The sequence below is a fragment of the Mesoplodon bidens genome, assembly GCF_964165515.1.
Source record: "Mesoplodon bidens genome assembly, chromosome: 11".
In the NCBI taxonomy this organism is placed as follows: domain Eukaryota; kingdom Metazoa; phylum Chordata; class Mammalia; order Artiodactyla; family Ziphiidae; genus Mesoplodon; species Mesoplodon bidens.
The window spans coordinates 91712666-91736596 of record NC_138167.1 but is presented as its reverse complement, the minus strand read 5'-3'; the positions used below and the strand labels follow the sequence as shown (position 1 = coordinate 91736596).

Genomic DNA, 23931 nt, shown 5'->3' with positions numbered 1-23931 from the left:
AACGGGTTTACTAGGCAGCTGTGGACCCTGGCTCTTCTGTAGTTTCCTCTGCGAGCTGGACCTTTATTGGTTTACAAGTACTCTAGAGCTTGCATCATATGTCTTTCATTTAAGAGACACCGAATGTTTTTCAGGGAATTCGGAGCTCTTAAGACGCATATTTATAAACAAGCTGACAGAGCTCTACGAGGTAACTGAGTTCATAGCTAGGAGTTGTTTGTATATTTCCTCAAGTCAGCAAGGCGTTGTTCTAGCTGCTGTGAAGTTTTGAAAAACCTATTAAACGACCATTTCTCTTATCCTCCCCGTGTCTATTAGAGAAAGGCAGGCTGTCAGAACATCTGAAGGGAGGTACAGAAGGGGTTAGGAGAGAATCAAAAATTATCAACCCGGATAAGAGTGAGTGGATAACTCGACTTCCGACATTCCTGTAGGGACGGCCCAGGAACAGCTAGAAAGTGCTCAGGAAGCGCATAGCTTGCTCCTTCGCCTTAAGCGTGGATAGGATGTACCAGGGCGACCTCTCGCCAGCTTTTCCTTGGCCTTCCTCCCGCGTAGCCGCCCCCCACCCCAGCACCCCACACACCCCATCCGAGGATGCCAGGCTTGGAGTTCGCGCGCCTTGGTGCAGTCTGGAATTCTCCCTTAGCCCAGTCCCTGAAAGCTTTTCTTTGCGCCCCTTTTGAGATTTAACAGTTAGTGTTTGGTGCCGGCTGCACGGCTCCGGAGATAGTGATAATACAGCTCAAGTTGTATCATTCAGGAATGGTGTCAACTCGCGAGAACCTGAGTGCGCGCTCAAGGCCGTGCAGAGCGCGGCGCCACGTGAACCGAGCTTGTGGCCCTGTTCGGGAGAAGCGTCCTGGGAGAACGGAGGCTGATGCTCCGGGGCGCCTGCTCGGGTCCCGCTCGGCCGGATCTGGGTTTAGGACCGGCCCCGCTTCTAGGGCAGTTCTGAAAGCGCCGCTCTGAGGTGCGCAGCGCTCCGTGATTCTTCCCTGGCTGCGGCCCATGATGGCCTCGAAGAGGGTCTCCCAGTGAGTCCTAGGACAGCCGAGACCCCGAAGAAAGTGGAAATTCCCGAGCCCATCCGGAGGCTCGCCAGAATTGGGCTTGGCCTCGCCACCCCAGCGTCGGGGCTGCCCCGCGTGCCCAAGGCCGCGGGGTGACTGCCCGGCTGTCCTGGAGAGACGCGACGGGCGCTGCGAGGGCCTGTGCGAAAAAGGCCGTCGGGTAGAGGCCTCCCTTGGAGGGCGCAACCCTTAGTCCCCAACTTGTGGGAGTTTTCACCCAATTTGCCAGTTTAAGAGGCCTGTTGCTAATGGCGGCCTTTCCTTGCCCAAGGCGCTGAACGCTTTTCCCTCCGACGCGGCGGGCTCCTCCGAAACCAAAGGCAGTCCCGAAGCTTCACAGAGGGGCTTTCAACTCCGCAGTGCTGCCTGCCCTCAGGGAGCGGCCAGCTCCCCAGCCTCCCGCCATCCCCTCGGGCTGGAACCGGGGTCCTGGCCCAGCTCCGCGCGCGCCCATCGCTCCCCGAACGCGCTTTTCAAACTCGACCGCGACCATTTAAGAGTAAAATAATTATGTTTTGAAAACCACCCTGAAGGCCTTCCTCGTTCCTAAACCCCTTTGTGTAACGAACCTCTCTCTGGCCTATACTAAGGGCCCTTAGGAGGGACTTTTCCTATCGGGGTTTCTTAAAATAATCTGGAGCTAATGATAAAATCGTGGACCAAGGGAGGGGTGGGGAAATCAGGTGGGTCTGGGTTTAATGTTTTCAGTGCCTCTTGCTCGGCTTTCCTCTCCCATTGCCACCACATCCACACGCCACCGCATTCCAGAAAGAAAGAAAAGGCCACGAGTTCGTGAGCGCCGAGAGCCCCCGGACGCCGAGCTCCTCGGGATTGGAAGGAGAAGCGGCCCCTCTACCATGGCCATCCCAGCTAATAGCTGCCCATGTACCCGGCTTCTTGGGCTTCGGATTAATGTGGAGCTTCCACATAAACGACTTACGGATGAAGTAAAAGCCCTTTAGAGCAGTACTTCCTTTCAAGTTCGTAAGACGCCTCTAAATCTTTCTGGTAGTGAGTGGCCGGCGTGGGGGTGGGGTGGGGTGGGGTGGGGACCGGGTGCCGGGCGGGCGGCCCGGGAGGGCGCAGAGAGCGGGGAGTGGAGGGTTAACTGCTTTGCGATCTCACCGAGCTCTTCCGAAATGCCAGTCCACTGTCGCGGCGGCAATGTTTCTGGGTGTCGTGGCCTCATCCCTGCTGGCATTTGTCTGAAATGGAGCTGTCTGTCTAACCTAGGCCTGGACGCGCCCTTCCCGGGTAAGTGGGGGAAGATGGGGGTGGGGTGGGGGCGGAGGGGAGTCCGGGGTGGAGTTAGTCGCCTGACTATTTTCATATTCATTAGAACTGGGAGGTTGCCCGAGGAGCCCGGCTGAGTTTCAAGATATAAAAGCAACTTCGGGTGCCCCCTTTCCAGCCGGGACGTCTTAAAGGGCTCGGAGCCGGGCAGCTCCCCGCGCCGCAGCGCCTGCTTCCCCTGCGCTCCTCTCTGGCCCTCCCTCCTCCCGCCCCCTCGCTCCCTCCCCCAGCGCGCTCCAGCCTCCGAGCTCCAGTAGCTCCGAGACAGCCTTCCAGGATTATGGAGTTTCTGAGCGAGAAGTTTGCCCTCAAGAGCCCACCGAGTAAAAACAGTAACTTTTACATGGGCGCAGGAGGCGCGTTGGAGCACGTTATGGAGACGCTGGACAATGAGTCCTTTTACAGCAAAGCGTCGGCGGGCAAATGCGTGCAGGCCTTCGGGCCCCTGCCCCGCGCCGAGCATCACGTGCGCCTGGAGAGGACCTCGCCCTGTCAGGACGGCAGCGGTGAGTCCACTGCTCCAGCCGGGGTCGCGGAAGCCCACCCGCAAATCCAGAGTGCGGGGAGTGGTCGGGACAGGGAGGGAGGGAGGGAAGGAAGAAGGAAGGAAAAAAGGAAGGAAGGAAAGGAGGGAGGGGAGCGAGAGAGCTGGAGGGCGGAGGAAGGCAGTGGAACGGTGCTTATTTTAGGAAGCGGAGTTGTGGCTGCTGCAGACTTTGGGGGGAGCCAAGGAAGGAACCCGCACCCGGTTGCCTCCGCGCGGTTCTCCTTTCGCTGTCCTCCACGGGTCCTGGAGTCCCTTATCCAGGACCCCGGCGTAAACTGATAGGGCGCTAAATAGAGAGTAATTGAGTCAAGACAGCGCGCTTCCTCTGCGAGCCCGCCGCGCTGCCCAGGCAGGAGGAGCTGAAATCCATCACAGCTCGTTAGAGGACGTCACTACCGTCACGAATAAGAAAACTGTTTTTTACTTTTCAAGACGCAACGATATTTTTCTTTGTGAAGGTAGAGGGTTACTAGGTTAGCTTGTGGGGGTCTGTGATTTCTACTTCTTTGGGTTTGCGATACAACAACATACATTTTTGTTAAACGCCAAATCACTTTAAATAGCTTCGGGCAAAGAATCTTCAATATAATCACTCACTCCCGAATTCTGCATTGTCTATTTTTCTGACTCCACGTAGAAGTCACCTAAGAAGACTTTCGGAATGCTTCTGGATGAAATCTTTAACTTTGGATGGCCAAGTATCTCAAAGTCAAAATGTTATCAAAACAAACCATCTATCTTTTCTATCTTGTAACCCAATACAAACCTATTTTTTTAGATCGCGACAGCTAAAGAAGTTTACAATTCCAAGAGGACTTTCCCTTATCATTGTATATATTCCACAGTTAAGCTGTAAGGAGCGGGCTGTTTTAAAATAACAAACGAATTAAGTGTGAAATATTTACAGCAAGCCTGCCGCCCCGCTATTCTAATGGTAGTTCAAAATCTGGCAAGGCACCGGCTCATAGAAGCTCCTTTTCTAAATGCCTAGTACGCAGCAAGCTTAAAAAATACGTCGTCGTATATTTTACTTATTTTGTTCAACGTTGCAAGTTACTTTTGACTTGCAAGGTTAAATAAAAAATAAAGGCGCAAACAATAGAGAAAATCAGTTAAATCTCAGTCATTTATTTAGGAAGACGCAAAGTTTTTTTATTTTAATACAGTGAAGTTTTGGCTTTCTGGCTGTATTTCACATTGCAATATTTTAATTTTGGAATTTATAGAGGTATACATAAAGTTATTTCTATGGACAAGATTTTTTAAAAATGGTTCTGAAATGTCCTCTGTTGACAGCTGGATACGACTCAATCATAATTTTTATTTAAATTGTCGGGATTCCAAAAATAAGAAGAGAAATAGGTGATTTTTGAATGCTTTATCAAGTTTTTAAAGAACATCATACCATTAGGATGGATTTTAATAGGAAAGTATTTAAGTAAGATAAATGTAGGCAACAAGCAGTCCGCTAAAGTTAGGAAGGTTCCTGTCTTTCTCCTGAGATGCCCTTACCCTCACGCCTGCTTCCCCTCCCCCATCCCTAATTACCGCAGTTCCCCATTTAACTCTGCCCGCGGAGACAAAACCGTATTGTTTGTTAATGTCCAGGCTCTTCTTTCTGTTTAGTTTTACATCACATCTTTTTTTGCCTAAATACTCTTCCGTTTTTAAGTTAACTAGGTACTAGAGTTCAATGCATTTATATAATGATTAAAGCAGTTGTAAAAATACATCATGAGAGAATTTTAAAATAGACAAAAACGAAAAAAGTATAACAATTCATTGGAAATCATTGTTGTGGCAGGGCTGACTTAAGAAAAATGCTTCCCGTTGCATTATGTGCCTCCATTACATTTGTGTGTGTGTGTGTGGCACCATATGATACATTTTCGTTTTATATCATACTGCCAAGCATGCACTCAAATCTGGAGGAAATCACTAAAATTAAAGCACCACTAAACAGAATGCCAGATGACATCCTTTGTAATCTTTTAATAGATGTTTTAATTTCTGTGCTTTACTAGAGGGAAGAGTAGAGCTTTCTGTCTTAAAACATGTTTCATGAGTTAAGCATAAATTTGACAAATTTAGAAAGAACTGCAAATGAGTTTTTAAGCTAAAGAAGTCTACCTAAATCTTATTATTTTCTGTAGGAAACATACACAGAAACTGATGGAAAATTCATTTTTTAACTTGGTCGCTTTTTGAAATAAAAATTTAAATGCAGACATGATATACAGTTGAAATATTGGAAATATAATAGGAAACAATACCATATCTTAAATCTATAGTCCATAGGTTTTGTGTGGAGGAGAAACATAACTTTTGAAAAGAGTTTGGATTTTGGTTTACAGATCGTATTTAAAATTGAAATATCCTTTTTGAGCCATGTTAGTAGCTTACTTTTGTCTGCTGTGAATAAATAAGACATATTAAATTTGACGCACCTAGATTTTTTTAAACTAGAGCGTCTTTTAATTTGACTAATTTGATTATAAATTATGTGCATAAACATTACATTAATCCTGGAAAATAGAACTGTGTGTTTTGACAAATTATATGAGTTCCATGTACACATTTTTAGATGATTCTAAACCTGCCCAAAGTGAATTAATAATGTGATGATCAAATTAATACTGGCGCAATAAATCATAATGGACCGCTTGCCTGATGCTCTAAATTACTTCAGCTTAAGTCCTTCATCCATATGTTTGCAATCCTGAGAACTGTTGTTTTCCCCCTTTGGGTACAGTGAACTATGGGATCACTAAAGTAGAAGGACAGCCTCTTCACACCGAACTAAATAGAGCTATGGACAACTGTAACAGTCTCCGGATGTCTCCCGTGAAAGGGATGCCAGAGAAGGGAGAACTGGATGAACTTGGGGATAAATGTGACAGCAATGTATCCAGCAGTAAGAAACGGAGACACCGAACCACCTTTACCAGCTTGCAGCTGGAGGAGCTGGAAAAGGTCTTTCAGAAAACCCATTACCCGGATGTATACGTCAGAGAACAGCTTGCTCTGAGGACTGAGCTGACTGAGGCCAGGGTCCAGGTAGGAGCCAGATGAAGGCTTGGGTGTATATGTGTTTGGAGGGCGGAGTTGGAGGGGGGATAGTGTTTGATCCATAGTTGTGTTTTACTACAAAGGAAGAAACTGAGTCTCCTACTGAAGATATAGAACAGTGTAGCATGAAAGTGTAGCATGTAAGTCTACTAAAGTTACTTTTTACTTGCAAAGGATTTGACAGCTCAAACACAAGTATAAAAGAAAAGAACACTTGAGTTATTACATAGGCATAAAAACTAATGATTATTTTAAAAGAACAGAAAATGAACAAATTTCTGATTTCAAAAAAGTGATTTTTAAAGGACAAAAAACTAGTCATAGCTATCCAATCTAGTAATCCATGTATTTTATTTTTCTCTTTTATCAGCCGTTGAGGTTCTTTTGGGGTCATATACCCTCTATTGGTAACTTATTTGTATAGTGGTCCATAAGTCTCTAATTTTACTGAGGTTGGGGTTATAATAAAACAAGGAAAAATGAAACAATCTCACAAACTCCCAGTTGTTATGTATACCATAAACTATTTTCACTATACATAATTAAAGAAAGATCATATAGCTCATCTACAATTTTCTAGCCCCAGGAATTGCCAGTACATGCCTTTCCATTATAATTTTTAAAATCTAGATAACTTATATGATTTTTGCAGAGGCAATAGGAATAATAATCTTAAAGTAATTTTTAAATATATAAATTCAGTTAAATTATATCTATATGTTATATTCAAATGATCAAATTGGATGATTCAGTATACTACATTTCTTAATAATTTGAAAAAAAAATTTTAAATACTGGGTAAAATTCTACCTCCTAAGTGTATTTTATTTTGACTAGCCTTGATATTCTTAACTATATTTTATTAGTTCCCAAGTAACAATAATTCAGGAGAATAATCTTTTTCTTTGTGTGTGTTTTTACTACTCCAAATAAAGTAATTTGAATTTTGCAATTCCCATAAACCACTAGAATAGAGAAATAAATAAAAAAATTTTTTTCTGAGTGGAGTAATAGTATTCCTTCTGAAGATTGAGCCATTGTAAGGCCCTTATACATCAGTAAAGACAACATCTGGTGGTGCAGGAATACCAAGCAGCAGATTTTTGCTTTAGTTTGTGGGGACAAATGGTTACTTTATCTTAGTTCAGGAAGTAAATGTATAGAAAGTCAACACTAAGGAAGAATTTTAGAACTGTCAAGTGTTAACACAAACCCCCCACATGTGTGTTTTTTGGTCTTGTGTTCATATATGTAAATTAGCTATACGTGTAACCATAGAAAAATGTGTTTACACACACACAGTGATCAGCTGTGCACAAAGCATGTTTTCCCCTTATCATTTCACCAAGTTCTGATTAATTTTTGCCTAAGAACATGCACAGAGAGCCAGCCTGAACCTAATTTACTCAGATGGTTCTCTTTTCTGCTTTTCACATCAGAGTGGTAATTGGCACCCATTTTAAGGAGATTGTCAAGGTCTTTTTCTCAGTAAAAAAGCCCTCATTACTAAATTCCCTCAATATGCTCCTGCTGTGGAGAGAGCAAGAAAGTGTGTTCTGTTTTGTTTTGTTGTTGATGTTGTCTTAAGCCCTGAATATAGTGGATAATACACACTTCCCAGCAGTGTTCTAAGAAACCATCTGAACAGGTAGCTGTCCTTGCCTTCTTTTAATTGCTGAAAACTCTTCAAAGTGCCGTCTTAAATTTGCAATACATGCTCACGCACCAAACTGAGTATTAATATGTCTCCATAAGTGTGAAGGTAAAGATATATAAAATGTTAGAATTGAATATGAAAAAGAGTAAAAATTTCAAATAAATTTTAATGAAAGGCTTTTTACAATTTGCATTTTTATACTGCATTTCCAGCTTCTTTCCTAAGTATTTTATATTCTGAATATAGTTCTGTAAAGGCTAAAGAGCTTCCTGAAAGCTGCTTATGTAAATTATACATATTGAATATAATTTTCTGTATAGAGAGCTGTATTAAAGAGAGCTTTAATACCTTAAAATATTAAAATGATGATTCTGGAAAGCTACAAGTGTGAATTAGTTAATATTTAACCCTCTGAGGAAGATAGGTGTTATAATGGATATTTCATCTATGCAATTCATCAGAGAGATTTGGAAGGCAGTTTAGTGACCCTGTAGAGGCCGTACTGACTCACAGGCTTTCTTGACAGTTGATTATATCTGCCCTGTTTCTTTTTTTAATTTATATTACCCATAAGTCTTTTAAATTAGATAAATGATTTTGAAGATTTTATGAGCATTTTCTATAAGAGAAAATAAGTAAGTGGTGTCATTTACATAATAAACAATTTGTATATTTTAAAACCATAGTTCAGCTTCAGATGATACCATTTTACCCGAAGTCTTTATCATAATCAATATAATATATAATCCCAATGGTTTTTATTTCTAAATAATCATGATATTTCTGCTGATGCCATATGTTTTAGATATAATCTTTATGTTTACATTTTTCTAAGTTTTTCTAAGTCTGGGTACAACCCAGAAGAGCCAATTGTTTTGACAGACCCAGATATTAATTTGGTTATAGATTGGCTGGGTTAATGTTATATACATAGCCCCAAACTAAAAAGTTATGAATGTCTTCCAGACTTGCAGCATTCTCTGAGAGAGGGATTATTATCTGTGATAATTTGAAAATATAAGGAATCTTCACGGTCATATAATCTAATTCTTTTTTTATTTTCTGTAAATGAAAAAAACAGAGGCTCAGACGTATTAAATAAATTTTTGAAAATGTCTTGTCTCTTTGTATTAAATTATATTGCCTCATGGACATGGCACTTGTCAGGGTAAAATAGAAAGTAAAATTTGTGGATCCTTTTCTAATATAAAAAAATTCCCTTTTTAGTAATTATGTTGTCCTGGTTTACCTCTCTAATTTGAAGTCTTTGAACATCATATTTGCATTGTCAACTATTCCTTGCCTAAAATTCTACTTTTTTAAAAAAAATAGGTTTGGTTTCAAAATCGAAGGGCCAAGTGGAGAAAAAGAGAACGTTATGGCCAAATCCAGCAAGCTAAAAGCCATTTTGCTGCCACCTATGACATATCAGTTTTGCCAAGGACTGACAGCTATCCACAGGTATGGTAAACTGCACAGAACACTGAGAGGCATAGGTGTGGTTTGTATATGCTTAAAAGGGCTAGTATAAGCTTTATTATATCTAATAGCCAAGAATGAAAATTTTAATCTCCAAAATAATTTTTCCATGTTTGTTAGATTTTTATTTTACTAAACTATTTATTTATTTATTGTAATTTATTTTTCTAGAGCCATTCATTTCAAACTGTTTCAGGGTCTCTTCTTTGGTATACATTGAAACAACTTAAGTAGCATCGTTCAGTAGTATGTCTTTTAATTACTCACTCCCTTTGTTAACTTTTCAAATACATAACGCATTGCTTGGCATGCTATCTCTGCGGCTGTTGTTTTATGAACCATACCATAACCTGGTGTCACGTGTGGCCTGTGACACCTTCAGTTTCACTGAAAACCATCTTTTTTTCAGTTTTAAGTTCCACTTAAAACTATGTTGTCTTTTCAGCTTTGAATTTGCTCATTGTTTCAAGGAAACATTTAGCCCTTTGTGACATAAGACATATATAGAATTAGTACTGGACATAATTTTTTGAATGTATCATGTTAAGAAAGACTTCTTTTATAATGGGAGCTCTCATCTCATTTCAAAGAATATTTAGAAATTCTTTTTTCTCTAATTTTTCCTTTTAATTTAGAGAGGGTTTTTTTTCATACTTTGTAATCCACAGAAATAAATTTTGTCTTTCTAATGGGTATTACTTTTTCCTAATACTGAATTATAATATTCAAAATTGTATTTGATACATGATAAAGGGCATGTGTATTATAAGGAGCTTTTAAACCATCTGTTATTTCATTCCTGATTGTTTAATGATATGCATTATAAGAGACTACTTTGAAAACAAATATGTAACATATATGCTGGTAGAATACCTTGATAGTCCAGTAAACAAATCATCACAGCCCTGAACTTAAGGGTATTCGTTTTCTTTAACTGTATATTCATACCCTGTGAACATGAATTCAGTCCTTTAATTTCATGCTATCTTTGTGTTCTTGTGCCTTTCATGAGTTTTTAAAAACCTATTTTGAGAACTTCATTCCTCCAGATAAATCCACCAAATTTATTAATGTAATATTATATGCAAACAAGAGCCTTAGAGATCACCTAGTTCAATTCCTTCATTTTAGAAGTCAGGAAACCAGACCCAGATGAGGTAAAAAAAAAAAAAAATTGGTCTGTGATCACACAAATGGTTCCTTACAGGGTAGTCTATAAAAGACTGTTACAGCTAAGTCTTGCCACTGCAGTTTGCCAGAAGACCAACATTATGGGTACCTTTTGAATACATGCCCATACCTACCTTAAGAAGAATTTTGTTTCTTTCACTTTAAAATTTTTATCTTAAAGTAGCTCCTTTATATTTTCTCCTATTTTAAAAGCATGTATATACTCCTGGTTATTTAACATCACAGGGCTAATGAAATTTTATTCACCAAATATTTTGAGTGTCCTAGTTGAGTTCTAAACAAAGTGCTGTGAGGATGTTTGTCCTCGAGGCTACAAGCGCCATGAGATCAGGCACTGCTATTTTCCTAGCTGTTAACACGACTGTAGCCCTTACTGTCAGGCACTGTTCTAACTAGGTTACGTATATTAACTCATTTAATCCTTACAACAACCTTATGCAGTAGGTGTTATTGATTATTCCCATTTTTCTTATGAGGAAACTGAGGCACAGAGAGGTGAGGTATTTACTCACTTTCATTAGTGGTAGTGAACCCATATTTGAGAGAGCCAATCTAGCTCTCAAGGGCAAGATCCTAACTCTCACAATAGACTGTCTCTCCCAGTGAATATGTTTGAATGATTGAATGGTTAACTAATACCAAAGGACCATAAGGCTTAAGTTGCATTATTCAAATTGCAGTTTAGTTCAGGGGAGCAGAGAATGTTCTCACAACCAGTGAAATAACAATTAAAAAAATAACGGAGATGGCATATGCTGCATATAATTTTGAACTACTTGACTGTTGGTGACTTTAGAAATAATAAAGTCACAAATTATGAACTCTTTTCAGATGGACTCTAAACAGTCTTGCTGATATGTCCCACAACACTTGACTGTGATGTATCTTTTTTTCACCTTATTATTTCAATATTCATTCCTTTCCTTGTTACCATTTCTATTTGCCACTTTTCTGCTCCTTGCTTTTGGTTGCCTTATCTCTAACCCCCCTTTCTTCTTTAGTATATCATAAAACATGTAGAATAGTGCCTGGACCAATTAAGCTCTATACAAAAGCTTAATATAACAATATAACTAGTCACCCTTTTTTCCTAAAATTATCTTGCTACTATGTTGTTGTGCCTCATAGCTTGTGACATTAGCGATTAGCAGAATGAGGTCACCTAGTAGCTCAGGCAGGAAAGGAAATGGTAAAATCAAATTATACATTTGATAGTCTTTTTCACGCCAACAAAGGATAAATTAAAAAAAAAATTCCCCTCACAGATAACAGAATTTTGCACGAATTCTTCTTGTGGCTTCTCCATAACTTATATACGTTGGTTATACCACCTCATAATTTAAGTATGGGAATGCAGAGATCATATGTTGAAGTTATTTTGACAGTGCAATTCATTAACAATGATAAAAATCAATACTGATGAATCCACACTACTTTTCTGTATTGGTAAGTCGTTTAATGTTTGGTTACCAAAAATTCTGAAATCAAGCATCTCCCACTCCCCACTGTAGGTATTGGATAAAGTCAGGGGAAAATTCCATTTTAACTTAAAGATATATGGTTGACGTTTTTTAGTTTGTTTGAAAAAAATAATTATGCAAAAATCATGTCTCCCAAGACTCAGCCTAAGGAAACTTTTTTTTTTTTTATCATGTGGCTTAAAAATAGAAGTTTATAATGGGAAAAATAGGAACTGAAATAGAGCCTAACCAACTCAATGCAGTAAGACACTGAATTTGGTTACTGTTACTAATTACAGAAAAAAAATTATTAATTACAAAATGTTGGAACTAGAAAATGTTGGCAGCAGGACAAAAATAAAGAATTAGAAATTTGGCAGGGAAACAAAAGCATACACAGAAATACATCAAAACCAGAAATGGTTTACAAAATGATCTCCTTAAGCCTGCTCATAATAATAAGCCTGTGAATCATAATCTTACCTAGCATAAAGGTATCTGTATATAACATATAATGTTTATTTGTGAATAGTAATTAATATTTTCTAAAATGTTCTAAATACTTTGTTTCCACTGGTCTTCATTACACTATAGTAACAACAGCTGTAACAGTAAAAATAGTAACTACCAGTTGAGGGCTTATTTTAAACCAGGCTTCCTTCTTATAACCATTAACTCATTGAATTTGAGCCCACGTTTCTTGAGTTCAGGAGTCCCAGGCTTTTTATGCAACATTATATTGGATTCTCCCTAATCCAACACGAAGTGTTGAAATAGTTCAGTTTTGACCCTAAAGCATTGCATTACTTTGGTGAAGAAAAATGCTTTCATTTTTTTAATTTGTAAAATAATAATATAAAACATTTTAAAAATGTAGATACTTCTTAGACTGTTTAAGATATTCTTTTTCTTAAACTTACTCATATGTGATGGCAAGCAAACAAAGTGAGTGCTGTGATGTCAGTAGTAATATACTCTAAAGATAGTATATTTTGATGTAGTGAAAAGCTGTTATTTTTTAAAGCTCTATTCTGGGTCACAATATCAGTTGCCATTTGTCAACACTGTATAGCTAAATTAAATTACTTGATATTATCCAGCACATGATATTTTAGAAAAGAGTCTCCTTGCTTGTGCTAAGTCTGTTTCCCTCTATCCTGAATTCCCTTCCCTTCACCTAAACCATATTTCTTCCATGAAGCCTCCTCTCAATTTTCCCTCAATCAACGCGTCACTTTCTCATTGACATTGTGGTGGATTGTGTAAAATGTCTCCCACACATTTAGGATGTAAAGTATTTAAAAGATGATTCAGTTCTTATTCACGTTTGTATCACCACAGTATTAAGCAAATTATGTATACACTGAATAGATGTGAAAAAAAATACTGGTTCACTTCACTATTCAGGAGTACATTATAAAACAAAAACTAGTCTATTTTTAATAAAACAGATGGTTTCTGAATCTCTGATATTAACCAGCTCTGTGGTCTTAATCAATTAACTTTTCCTCTTTGAAAAGAATATACTAGAAAGGTTTTGTAGACCCCTTTCAGCTTAATTTGTTTTTCTTGCAGAGTTATTTGCATTTTATCAAACAAATATATGCCAGGTATTGTTTTAGGCACAGAGGTTATACAAATGATCCAGACAAAATCTCCTGCTTTGTGGACAGATTACAAACTAGATATTACAAATTCTGCAAACACTTCTTGATGCAAACTAGACCCAGCAAACCAAACCAATTAGAGACCTACATAATTTTGTCCTTGAGTTTAAGAAGCAAGCACATACCTATCAACATTAGATTCTAACTTGTTTCTAATTTATCAAAACCAAAGGTTTTTTTTTTTTTTTTCGCGGTACACGGGCCTCTCACTGTTGTGGCCTCTCCCATTGCGGAGCACAGGCTCCGGACGCGCAGGCTCAGCGGCCATGGCTCACGGGCCCAGCCGCTCCGCGGCATGTGGGATCTTCCCGGACCGGGGCAGGAACCCGTGTCCCCTGCATGGGCAGGTGGACTCTCAACCACTGCGTCACCAGGGAAGCCCAAAACCAAAGCATTTTTAAAATAATTAATTTTAGTGAATAAAATATTTTCTGTGAAGTTATAAACATTTTCTAGGAGATTATAACAGCCTTCAGTCTTAAGAGCTAATTTCATGCCATTAGGTTTAGTTTGGATTAAAAGTACACTAACTTTATCACTTACTAGCTAAGTAACTTTGGGTAAGTCTCCGGACTTCCTTGATCTTCAGAGTCTTTATTTGTAAGATTGAGGTATTGTTGGTGCTAGAGTTGGTGGTCTTAGTAGTGTAGATGATGATGATGATGATGGTGATGATGATGATACTTTTTCTGTTATGGAGAGGATTAAAGTGATTTCTAAACAGTCTTTGCAGCTAAATCTTGGGATTTGGGATGGGCCATGGATTAATGTATGACTGTGGGCTGCACAATTAGGGAGTTGTGGATTCAAATCCTGGCTCTGCCACTTAATAGATTTTTAGAACTTTGGCAAATAAGTTAACCTCTAGGAACGTTTCTCTTCATTTATAAAATGGTGATACAAGTTCATATGTTATTCGTGAGGATTAAACAAAATAGTTTATGCAGAGTTCTTAGGATATTGCCTAGTACATAATGAGTGCTCAATAGTCATGGTTCTATGATAGCCATTAATCATTATTAATTTTTTTCTGCAGTAGAGAGGTAGCTAAGTGGTTTGAATTTTCCCTTATGTTGTATCATTTAAGCTCATCCAATCTGTGAGTAAATTTACTATTTGGGAATCTAGAGAAAGATCAAATTCAGTTAAATACACTTTCTTCTTTAAATTAGGATGAACAAATATGGTAGCTTTAGGAAAATTTGAGTATATTCTTAATCCACCAAAATTATTTTATCATGAAGAAAATATTTTCATCAAAAATTTCGAAAAAAGGGTTGAAGGTTTTTCCCACCAAAATTTTCAATGAGGTTTTATTTAGTATATATTGAGAATCATAATTAAATCTATATATTCCAAATGCACTAAAGGACCCATGCAGTATTTTTGCTTTCTGTTGTTTAATTGATGACTTTATAAATATATGCCACTTGGAGTTTGAACATACCAAGAGTTGGATTCAAGTTATAGATAATTTGTAGTAACTGGAGTAATTTAAAAAAACAGATGAAAGCTGTATAATATTTCTAGTTTAACAATTCTATTTCAAACATTGTCATTATACAACTTTTAAAAGGAAATGTTAAAATTTCTGTAAAATAGTGATTTGAAGATATTGTTCACCCTACTTTCTTCTCTCACAAGTATCTGTCCTAATCTTAAAGTTTACCTTTGCTTAAGCTAAATAGGGAATATGAAACTTGTTTCCATTTACCACCGTGGTTTAGTGATTTAAAGGTATCTGGAGCAGGTTTTGTTTTTTTGTTTTTGTTTTTTTTTTCTGAAGCAGTTTTTACCTTTAGAAAAAGTATCACATTTTTATCAGTATTATTTCTATTTTTCCCAGATATCTGAAGTAAACAAAGATCCCAAGATCTTTAAAAAATGTTAATAATATAGCTATACTTGATGCATTGTGTAATGAACAGTCTCATAGCTGTCAAACAACCAATAAGATGGTCATATATATTGTGATACAATAAAACTTCCCTCATGATGTATGGAGGGACAAAAATGTTAACAGCATCAGGTCAGCAGGTCATAGTGATATTGTACAATTTCTCACTGATTATAAGCACAAATATTTAATATTATAGAAGGACATAATTTATTCAAATTAATATAATTTTTACAATGGATAAAGTTGCTAATTTAATTAAATATATGCATATATATTTTATATAAACACATATAAAGACTATTTCACATATATGTGTATGTTAAAACTAAGTTATGTATAGTAGGAGGTAGATTTTGTTAGTATCAGGTAAAGGTGCAGCTAGACACAGACAGTGAATAATTCTTTTATTTTGTTGAAAGTACAGGTTCTTTAAAGAGGTAAAGAATATCCTCCAAAAGAAGTAAAGTGCATTCATGTTGTTGACTATGAAAATAGATTTATTTTTTTAATGTAATATTCAAATTTAATGTGATTTAAAGACTTTACATAGTCATAATAACTCAGCTGTTTTTTTTTCTTTTTTTTGCTTTGAATAAGTGACCACTGTTAAAGCATTGTATTTAACTGAATTGGTCATACATATTTTATATTTTAAGACGAAAGAGTAAATCAGTAAATTGAGTAGGTTACCAAAATAAGTAATAAATAAGAAAATAAATTATTGAGAAGTGCCAATGTTGCTCATACATATAAAAACTACCTTATAGGAGAATAGAGAAGAACCAGGGGGGAAATTAAGCATCAAAGTCTGAGAAGTCTGTGAGAACAGACTTGTGGATTAAAACCTACAGTTCAAACCATTATTGTTAGTGTGAACCTCAGGATATATTTTAATCCAGAATTTTATGTGTGCCATATTTATTAAGCCACATGTGTCTGTGGGTTTTCTTTTTTATTCTAAATTATGGAGCATTAAATAGAAAAAAATTTTTGTGCAAATACACAGTTGAATTAAAAAATCACAAAAATAAAATTCAAATTATAGTTAACCCAAATACAAGATGAATATAATTGATAACTCTACTCGGGATTTTAAGAATAAATTCAAATCTCGTACATGACACCATGTGTGACTCTCTGAGATTAAAAATATACTGTGTAATTACTTCAAGTGTTTGCATATTTGATTTACATTTTAAGTTAATAATTCACAAAGAAAACTTAATTTATATTATAATTTTTGTTTCTTATAATTGTAAAGTTTTTAATAGATGAATTGTCATTAAAAATGAATCAGCAATAGTTATCATGCATGTATTAAAATACAGGAAAAATAAGGTGACAAATAATTGGAAAATACTTCATATGGTAATTGTTGCTGGATAATTATTAAAAAAATAGCAAATCCTAGGTGCTATGATTTTATTCTCTCCTTAAGTGAGTTGATTTGAAAAGTTTCATTTTAAGGCATGTAGGGTGAGATTTCCTATGAATCTTTTTTAAAAAATGATCACAATTAATACAAAATTTGAGAACACATTCAACACTAAAGGAAATGAGAAATGTTCTTAATGCTTCCTCTGTCTTTGACTTGGAGCATATTTCAAATATTATTTGAATAATACAAAATTTAAACACCTTTATATGGTATCATTCTTAAAATTTTCAGATATTAACATTTCTTATGAGACTTAGTGCTTTTAATTTTTGCACTAATGAGATATATACTTTTTTTTTTCTGTATAGCAATTTTCTTCTCAGTTCATTAATCTCATATGACTATTGTATCTAATAGTGATTTTTTTTTAACAGAAAAGGCACTCTTTCTTGTTTCAAATCCCTGTATACATTTCTAAGATGAAATTTTATTTAAGAACTCAAAGTAGCAATGGATACTTAACATGTGGTCCTTTTCTGATGAATAAATAATTTCTAACCCCTTCAACTTCATAGTACCATGTGTTGAAAACATATATTTTTGGAATTTTTGAAATGTAAATTGATTCCCCCCAAATCTTAGTATTTGTATATTATCTTAAATTTTTTTCATTACAATTCCACCTAATAAGAGGGCACTGATGAAAACATACCCTCATTTCTATCTCAGGTAGTACCTAAACTTGCTCAGATTGATCTTTTCACTGCGTAATTAATTCAAGTTGGGTTTTTTTTTTTTCCAGATGCACAAAGTCTCAGTGTGTGTTATTCACTGGTAGCAAATTCACTATTTAGAAAAACACTTATACCCCTTCTCCCTGCCAGCAGCTTACTGATGTAGTTACTAGAAAAGTTAATGGGACCCTAAGTTTAGACAACAGCTAAAAATATCTGCAAGTTACTAAGCATATGATTCTTATTAACATTTTATCCCTCTAAATTTTAAAGGAACAGATATGCTAATAAAGAATGTAATGGTCTCAAAAAATTGAACTGCTTTTGTAAACATTGATGTTTTCATTTTTAAAAGAGACCATATAAGAAATCAGGTAAATTAAATTATATAGTGATAATGTGGTAATAAATCTATATAGTAAGTATTGAATAATATTCAGAGTAGTCAATAAATGTAAACATTCTGTCAAACAGGAAAAACCAAAGTTAACTTTCAGATTTTAATGCAAAGAAGCTATTGCTGTAACATCATCACAAATACCTCTTTGTGAATCCCTGATCTCTGTCTTTTTAAAGCAACTTTTTAACTCCCGCAGGGAAGTGTTGGGGCTGTGATGTGAGGGTAGCGTGAGGATAGGATAATATGTGTATCCTGGTGTGTGTGTGTGTCTATGTATGAGTGTAAATGTAGATGTTGGTGCCTGGTAGAAGCAGTGTATATGTAGAGGAGTAAGGTTAAATAAACTTGTTTTAGTAGAAAAATATTTAGTTGGTTTTAGAGATGCTCTAAAATTAAGGAACAGTTATTACTCATATATTCTCACACTTTTCAGTATTTCTATTAAATCCAGATTAAATTCCATTGGCTAATGTCTCAATAAATACCACTAACAGTAGGATATAGAGTATATACATCAGGAAACTATTTGCTTTTTTTTACACATCATGCTACTTTACAACTAAGGGAAAGACTAATAAACTTACATTAAAAGGTTTTTTAAAAGTATGAAAAATTCCCCACTACAATAAAATCAGCAAATATATTAGAAATATACACCAAAGTTAGTATACTGAAATTTTCTTTACAGTTTTGGTTATATAAAGAATATGTCTGTATCAAGTTTCCATGGTGAAGGTAAATGATATTTATAATTTCCTATCCATGATTTACCCTATTCAATTTATGACATATATACATCCACAGTGAAGAACTCTTAATATATATGTGTATACTTATATATCACCCCTCTCCTTCCTAGCCATTGCTTTTAATTCCTTGAAAGGAAAGTGAATGTTAAATGAATTTGATTTCAGTTTGGAAAGAGATGAAAAAATCAACTTTCCTCCAAAATTTAAAGTTATGGAATAATTAAGTTTTTACGTGATTAGAAAAACGTTCAAAGTGGAGAGTTCTAAGTCAGCTGAACTTCCATTCATGCTAATGGGAGGTAGTTGGCTAAGTTCCCTGGACAGTGCTTTGAACATACCATCAGAACTTTAAAAAATGCTGTGAACCGCATAAAAACATGGAATATTTTTAGATTATCCACTCCTTTTAAACACAACAAAGAAGAAAAAATGTAAAGCCAAGCAGTCTTTTTTTCTCTTCTCTCTTTTTTTTTAAGCACACGTGAAAAAAGGACGTAGACATGATTCAGGAATGCTGTTCCTTGTTGTAAAGCCCTTGAATATTATACAGTTAGAAGCCTACAAAAAATTATTTGGTGTCAGTGAACTAGCCTAAAGCTAGTCTAAAAAAAAGAAAAGTAGTGATCTTATTTAGAAAAAAGTACATTCTTTCATTCCAAAATTTAACAGCAACTACAGTATTTTTAATAAGTCAGAGAGTAAGATTTTTGTATGACTTCTCTGTTGGCAAATATATACGCAGTTTTAGACAATATGTGTCGATTCTAGCACATCGTTTTAAAATGGTCACTTACAAGAATAGAATTGGTGGAGGGATGGAGGAGGCATAGAATGAGCCCACTTGGACAGCAGTAGATTTATTAAACCACAAGCTCAAACGACTTTGTTGTTTAATCAAATATCGCCTTCAAACATTAACAGAAGTAGATGATCTAGAACAAAGATGATACCTGCTGAGTTATCCCTACGGTGATCAGATGACATCTAGATTATATTCTGTTGTCAGTGCTGGATGTTAATAAGGGTGAAGGGTGTTGACAGCCTCTAGCATATCCAGAGGAACGTGACTGGAACGATACCATCTGGAAATCATGTCATATGAGGAATCCTTAGAGGAAGGAGACTTGTGATTGTGTAACAATCGCCTGATGATATTTGAAGGTTTTCCCATGTAAGAAGGATGCCACTTATTCTGTATCATTTTAAGGGACAGACATAGAAGACATAGATAGAGAAAGATAACACTCACTTTTTTACAGAGCTCGCCAAAAGGGAATGGAATGTTTTTTTTAAACAGGGTGAGCTTCTTATCACAGTAATTGAACATAATTGAAAATGTACAAGGGTTTTTTTGCATTTGGAAAGAAGCTGGACTTCAATAGCGTTTCCTGATCCTAGGTGATTTTAAGAATTGCTTATGTGTATTATCATTGCCTTTATTTTAGTACAAATCCCCTCAGCCACACCCCCTGCTTAATGAATCAGTGTCTCCAGGAAGATGCATCTGTGGTGGATAATAAGTGTTTAACAGAAAAAAAACAAACAAACAAACCAAAAAACTGCCTAGGGAAATATAGTCAACAGGGTCTGGCTTTGTAATTTTCATGATTTCTGTTAAGATTGTGTAGTATGGTGATTCTAGCATTCAAATCATGAAAAAAAATTTTAGATATATTAGCATAAATTGTCCATAAAGCTTTGATTACATCTGCAAGATGGATCAGTCCAAATTTCATATTCTTAGAGATTTTTCCATTATTTAATAAATGTGTATAAAGGGTTTTTCATATACTGTGTCAGGCCTGGGGATGAGAAAACAGTTGTGAGCGATCATTGGGGATTTTGCTTTCAGAAAGTGGAGTCTATGAACAACCAAAAACTTAGGGTTATTAATAAGTAAATAACAATTTTAACCCATAAGAGTAGTTTTTATGTAATTGTAGCATTTATTAAGATTTCTTGGGCTCGGATTTGACCTCTACCATTGGAGTTATGCCATCTTGGGTGAGACTCTTAAACTCTTTGTTCTATAGTTTTACCGTTTACGAAATGGGGATAGTAAAAGCACATACCTTTTCTGATGTCAAAACGATTAGAAGTCTTCATCATGCTTTTAACATAATGCTTGACACATGGTAATTGATTGATAACTGTTAGCTATCATGAGCGTGATCTTGATCGTCATCATCAGATGTTTTAAACATCCAGAGGGAATGCTTCAGAGGAAGCAAAACCTCAGTTCACTGGGGATATTATTTTTTATGATTTGCATCTAACTTTAATATAGAAACCAACTAGATCCCCAAAGTCTAATGAAAACACGCCAGAAATTTGAAAATCAAAGAAAGGCTGGGAAGAGAGGGGTGATAGAGATCATGGAAACAGGGCATAGCAGTAAAAACATGTGACAGCGTCACTACCCATGAGAATATTTGGGTATCCCCTCAAGTCCAGCTAAAGGATTGATGTGTGTAAATTGCTTTATTAATCTGTTCTGTTCAGAAGACAATCCTATATGTTGTATTTCATGAAAAGTAATGCATTTAACTTGCTTGATCATGTTCAGGTAAGAAGTTTTGATCAAAATAACAATATTTGCTCATGTCGTGGAAAGTGGAGAATTTCTTTTCATTTTATACATAGATTACTGTTAATTCTTTCAGGGGAAAATATTTTAAATTTAAATTCATAGACTTCCTTCCCTGCATTTACTCTCCTTATTTTTTCTTTTTGACTGAGTTGCTAAATATATTTCTATGCATTTGGAATACAAGTAGATGATTTTAATAATAAATTCTAGCAACACTGTGTATAAGTTGAGAGATCCTTTAACAAACATAAAATGTAAATAATCTTTCTCCACCACTATCTTGCCTTGCATTTATTTTTTCAAAAGTAAGCAAGCAAGTTCACTTTCATTTCCTGAAAGCCCTTTTGTCAGACATATGACTGTGGTTTTTGCAGTGTAGCACAATGTTTGATTGAATGTCAGAGGAAAATCACCCAGATCAAGTTAGAAGAGCTAGTTTGGCAGACTAATGACATTAACAGCCCCTCCTGTTGGTTTGAGATACATAACTCAGCAGTCACTGGCACCAATCATCATACTTTGGCTAAAGTGGGATGCATATACTAGAATGAGCCAAAATTAAAACAGCATAGCCCATGACGATTCAAGGATTGATAATGTATGCAAATCGCGATGGACAGCTAGCTAGATAGCTAGATAGATGTCTATAGGTATCTCTCACGGATTTGACATATTTAAAGCAGCTTAGGAAATATTTATATAAAGAACTATTTTAAAAACTACTAAAATGAGCATCTTGCCAACCACTGAAACACCACCTAAGGGATATTTGTTGTTCAGTTTAAAACTGGTTGTGGTCCTTTCTAAGTGACAGAGTAACATCTCTACAGTGTAATCTAGAAGATTCATCAACATGTTTTTGGCTATTAATTGAAAATAAGTTGTCTTAAAAAGTGTGGCTTCAGTTTGAGTGTTGTAAGACTATACCAGAGGCTATATGTAGCAGACTGAAATTTCTATGTAAAAATAAATATGAGAAAACAGTTCTTGTATATGTGTTGAAATAATTGATGATTCCGTTCTAATTATGATTTTAAAAAAGAAAAGAAAGTCAGATGGGATAAACATATATATAGTTGTAGTGTTCTAGTCTAAATCTATTGTAATAATACTGTAAAAGGCATATTAACTTTTAAATTTCATTTTCTAAGGCTGCATCTCTCTGCCCTGCTATACCAAGCAACATTTTCCTTTTTTTCCCAGCTCCTGCCGTTTATCAGGATTTTCTCCGTGCTTCTCAGTCATGCATGTGATCACTTTTTTTTTTGCCCTTGTTTAAATAGCTAGTCTAAGATACCTCCTATTTAAAATTCATAGTATACAAATTCTACTTAATGTTTCTTTCACATGCTCGTAACTTTAGAGAAATTTGTATTTGCTGATAATATTGCACTGAAATGTTTCCTGTAGAGATTTAATGAGATGAGATGTGAATTTCTTGGGCACAAATGATAACCCAGTTTTCAATCTTATATAAGATGTTATCTAGTACTTTATTTATATTCATATGATATTTTTGCTAATACTTGCATATTTTTCTCAATTGTGCTTTCGTTATCGGGTAATAGTCAAGTTTTAGAATTCTAAATCTGTTCTACATGTCATACTTCTGCTGCGACCTCACTATATCATATGTAAATCAGAATAAATGTTTAAAATGTGTGTATAACTGTCCTTTTCACAGAGCTATGTATTCAAGACTATAGGATATGAAAAAAAATGAAACAGTGAACATTTTCCAAAATGAGTTTGATCAAAAATATCTCTAAAGAACAAACAGCCTCGTATCAGCATTGGTTTCCAGCACAAACTACCACATCAAGAGTCCAGATGTGGAATTTAAAAAAACAAATGCAATTGTGTAATTTTGTTTAGAAAGATGAAAACTATATAACTTAAAACCATATTTTTAACCACTTTTCTAAGCACATGAATTGGTCAGGAATCATGACTAAATCTTCCAGATTTCATTTTAAAAATCATGACTATAAAAAGAATACTCAAGATTGACATGTTTTGAGAGTATTTTATGTGGTCACATATGTGGGTTTTGGCGATCCATTCCAGTATAACAAACTAGAAGAATCTTTCAAATAATTATTTTTCAGTAATTGCTTGATGCGCTCAGAATGAAATTACAGACCACCCAATAGGAGCAAACAATGAACAACTAACAAAACTTCGTAAATACAGTTTCACAAAAGTAAGGGAACAAAAGTGAGAACGCGTAAATGTAATATTTGTTGTTTTATATATTCCAGATTCAGAACAATTTGTGGGCAGGAAATGCGAGTGGTGGCTCTGTGGTCACTTCATGCATGTTACCACGTGACACTTCCTCCTGTATGACACCTTACTCTCACTCGCCTCGGACAGATTCCAGTTACACAGGGTTTTCAAACCACCAGAACCAGTTCAGCCACGTGCCCCTCAACAATTTTTTCACTGACTCTCTTCTGACCGGGGCTACCAATGGACATGCATTTGAAACAAAGCCAGAGTTTGAAAGGAGGTCCTCCAGTATCGCAGTTCTTCGAATGAAAGCCAAGGAGCACACTGCCAATATTTCATGGGCCATGTAACATACAGTACTCTTTTCTTTTTCTCTTAATGACAAAGTAAAACATTCTTATTTCTCATATTTAAAGATACCACAATAAGCTGCTGTGTGTGGAATTGCTAAAGGTCAAGATATACAGTGAGACCAGCTTAAATGAATAGTTGTTATTATTTAACATTAAAAT

At 36.2% G+C, this 23931-nt stretch overlaps 1 protein-coding gene across 1 annotated transcript; it reads left to right on the top strand.

Annotated features, from left to right (window-relative positions):
* Positions 1-2646: 2646 nt before the first annotated feature.
* On the top strand, positions 2647-23808 carry ALX1 (ALX homeobox 1; the record flags this gene model as incomplete). The annotated part of the gene is made up of 4 exons (XM_081249772.1): positions 2647-2872; positions 5666-5970; positions 8972-9100; positions 23449-23808. The coding sequence occupies 4 exons, from the start codon at positions 2647-2649 to the stop codon at positions 23767-23769; spliced, it is 981 nt and encodes a 326-aa protein (XP_081105898.1). The 3' UTR covers positions 23770-23808.
* Between the last annotated feature and the right edge of the window lie 123 nt (positions 23809-23931).